At 45.0% G+C, this 2469-nt stretch overlaps 1 protein-coding gene across 1 annotated transcript in view; it reads right to left on the reverse strand.

Moving 5' to 3' along the window:
- The window catches only part of NLRP2 (NLR family pyrin domain containing 2), a 20405-nt gene that overhangs the window by 15274 nt on the left and 2662 nt on the right, over positions 1-2469 (reverse strand). The window contains exons 3-5 of the mRNA XM_023508697.1: positions 2027-2098; positions 830-898; positions 2-669 (exon numbers count right to left, since the gene is read on the reverse strand). Of these exons, the coding sequence (XP_023364465.1) occupies positions 2-669; positions 830-898; positions 2027-2098 (809 nt within the window). The remainder of the gene's footprint in view (position 1; positions 670-829; positions 899-2026; positions 2099-2469) is intronic.

Raw genomic sequence — 2469 nt, forward strand, 5'->3', positions numbered from 1 at the left:
GGTCCTGGTCGGCAAATTGTCTCAGGAAATACGCTCTCCTGTCTGGCTCCAGGAGCCCCTCCATCTCTATGAAGAGCGGCTGCTCCACCAGGAGCCGGAGCTCTCGCAGGGCCTCGGGCCGTGTGGTGACCAGCAGGCTGGCCTTGGGCAGCATCTTCCTCTTCAGCAGGCTGCCCAGGAGGACGGGCACCGGCATCTCCCTCTCCCAGTTGCCACAGATATCATGGATCAGGGCCCCCGCAGGGACTCTCAGCTCTTCGAAACCATCGATGATAAACAGGATCTTCTGTGCCTGGGCAAGGACTTCTGCTGCATCATCCTGCCACTCTGGCCAGTCTTTGAAGATCAGTTCTGCAAAGCTGCATGCGCCCATGTGGTTGAGTTCCTTGCAGCTCAGGTAGAAGGTGTATTTGAACACCTGATTGAGGTTGTTCTCTGCCCAGTCCAGCATCAGCTTCTTTGCCAGGGTGGTTTTCCCAACACCTGCGGGGCCATATAGCACCACCGTGTGTGGAAATGGCCCTGGAAGCATTGTCGGGTCACAGAAGGGGATGAGCATCTTGTCTCTCTGGGTGACATCATGGATGTTCTCACTGAGTCCAGGCCAGTTGTTCTTCCAGTGTTTCCAGAACTTCTTTTTCACTATACTTCTGTAAATATCTTCTTTACCTTCAGGGGACATGCCATGTGGGACACACAGGACACAGTTGGTTATTCATTAGGGGGAAATTATTTGTGGAAATAATAAATAGAAAAGAAAAAAAAAGTAATGAGGTTTAGAAAGAATAATTTGACCCCAAACTCTCTCCAGGAATATAGGATGACAGACCTGGCTTTTCTCCTTCCAAGAAAGTTTTAGTTTTTCCCAGGTTTATGACTTCTTCTTCTTCTGTCCTCTCTGCAAAACACAAACTAAAGTAACCTTGACATAAAACAGGTGCTCATCCCTTGTCAGAGCATGATGATCCAGCAGGCTCCTTGGAGCCCAAAGTCTTACCTTTGTACAGATTGTGAGTGGGAATTACAAAGGCCGAGTTTATAGAGAAGAACAGGACAAGTGACCCTATCAGCCAAGAACTGTAAAAAGAAACACTTGCTCTTTCAAACTCAACATGGTTTATCCTGAATGACTTGCTGTCTGCCTCTCCCATGGGACTAGAATGCATGCCAGGAGCTCATACTAAAGTTGTTTGATCATTGAAACAATAAATACAAGCTGAGCACTGTTGCTCAATGGTTAGGGTGCTGGCCTTATAAACCAGGAGCCATCAATTCAAACCTCACTTGGGTCTGACTTAAAACAGCAAATATAGACAATTATAGTCATTAGCTTTTTACTAATTAAAGAACTTCTCAACCCATCCTATCTAAGGGAAGAATCAGGAAGAGAGGGTGAAAAAATAAAAATACAAATTTTTTAAAAGATGGCAAACTCCAAGAGGAATGCTCTACAACATTTTCCTAGCTTTCTATGAACTGAGTTCTGATTCTCTGCAATGTTTTCCCCTTTATTCTTATAGAAGGGAGGGAGGCATTCTCTAAGAGACAATTGGTATATAAACATAGTAGCCCAACACAGTGGCTCATGCCTGCAATCCCAGCACTCTGAAAGGCCAATGCAGGAGGATCCCTTGAGCTCTACCCCACATATGCATGAATGTATTCATGATCTATGTGTCTTTGACTTAATTAAAAAAAAAAATAGAGCAACTGAATGACCAAAAAAAAAAAGAGTGAGACCCTGCCTCTACTAAAAACAGAAAAAATTAGCCAGGTGGAAGGCTCCTGGAGTTTTAGCTACTCAGGAGGCTGAGGCAGGAGAATTGCTTGAACCCAGGATTTTGATGATGTTGTGAGCAGGGCTGAGGCCACTGTACCCTAGCCTGGGTGATAGAATTTGACCCTGTCTGAAAAAATAGTAGAGAAAGAGATGGAGAGAGACGGAGTTCTCCAAAGGAGGGGTAAGAGCAGCAGGCTGGGGTCACGTCACTTAGGTTACTCCAACATCGGATGTCCCGAGACCAACCTGATTGCTTTTCTAAGTGCTGTAGCAGTTCTTCCAGGTTTTCGTATTCTGGGCCTTCTTTCCATTCTATGCCTAAAGAAAAAGAGGAGACTTTATAGGCCTGTCACTATGCTAACGATAGGACTTCAAGATGGTGCAAGTTCAACCACTGGGTCTCAATGTTTAAGCCTAGAGTATGTAAAGAGGATGTTAACAAGGCACTGGACATAAAAGCAAGTGTGTCAGGCCACAGACTTGGAGTTACGTGCCTAAGAATTCCTACGTAGTTTAGAATACATGGTGTGAGGAACAGACACATTCAATCATTTATTTACAAGGGCATCAGAAAGCCACATGGATTAGGTCCCTGGTTTCTGACAAGGTGGGTAAGATTATATTATACTGGAAAAGAGCATAAAGAATAAGGTAGAGGGCTTGGCACCTATAGCTCAACAGGCTAAGGC

The sequence above is a fragment of the Otolemur garnettii genome, unplaced genomic scaffold (genome assembly GCF_000181295.1).
Source record: "Otolemur garnettii isolate 467f Iridium unplaced genomic scaffold, OtoGar3 scaffold00264, whole genome shotgun sequence".
Lineage (NCBI taxonomy): Eukaryota > Metazoa > Chordata > Mammalia > Primates > Galagidae > Otolemur > Otolemur garnettii.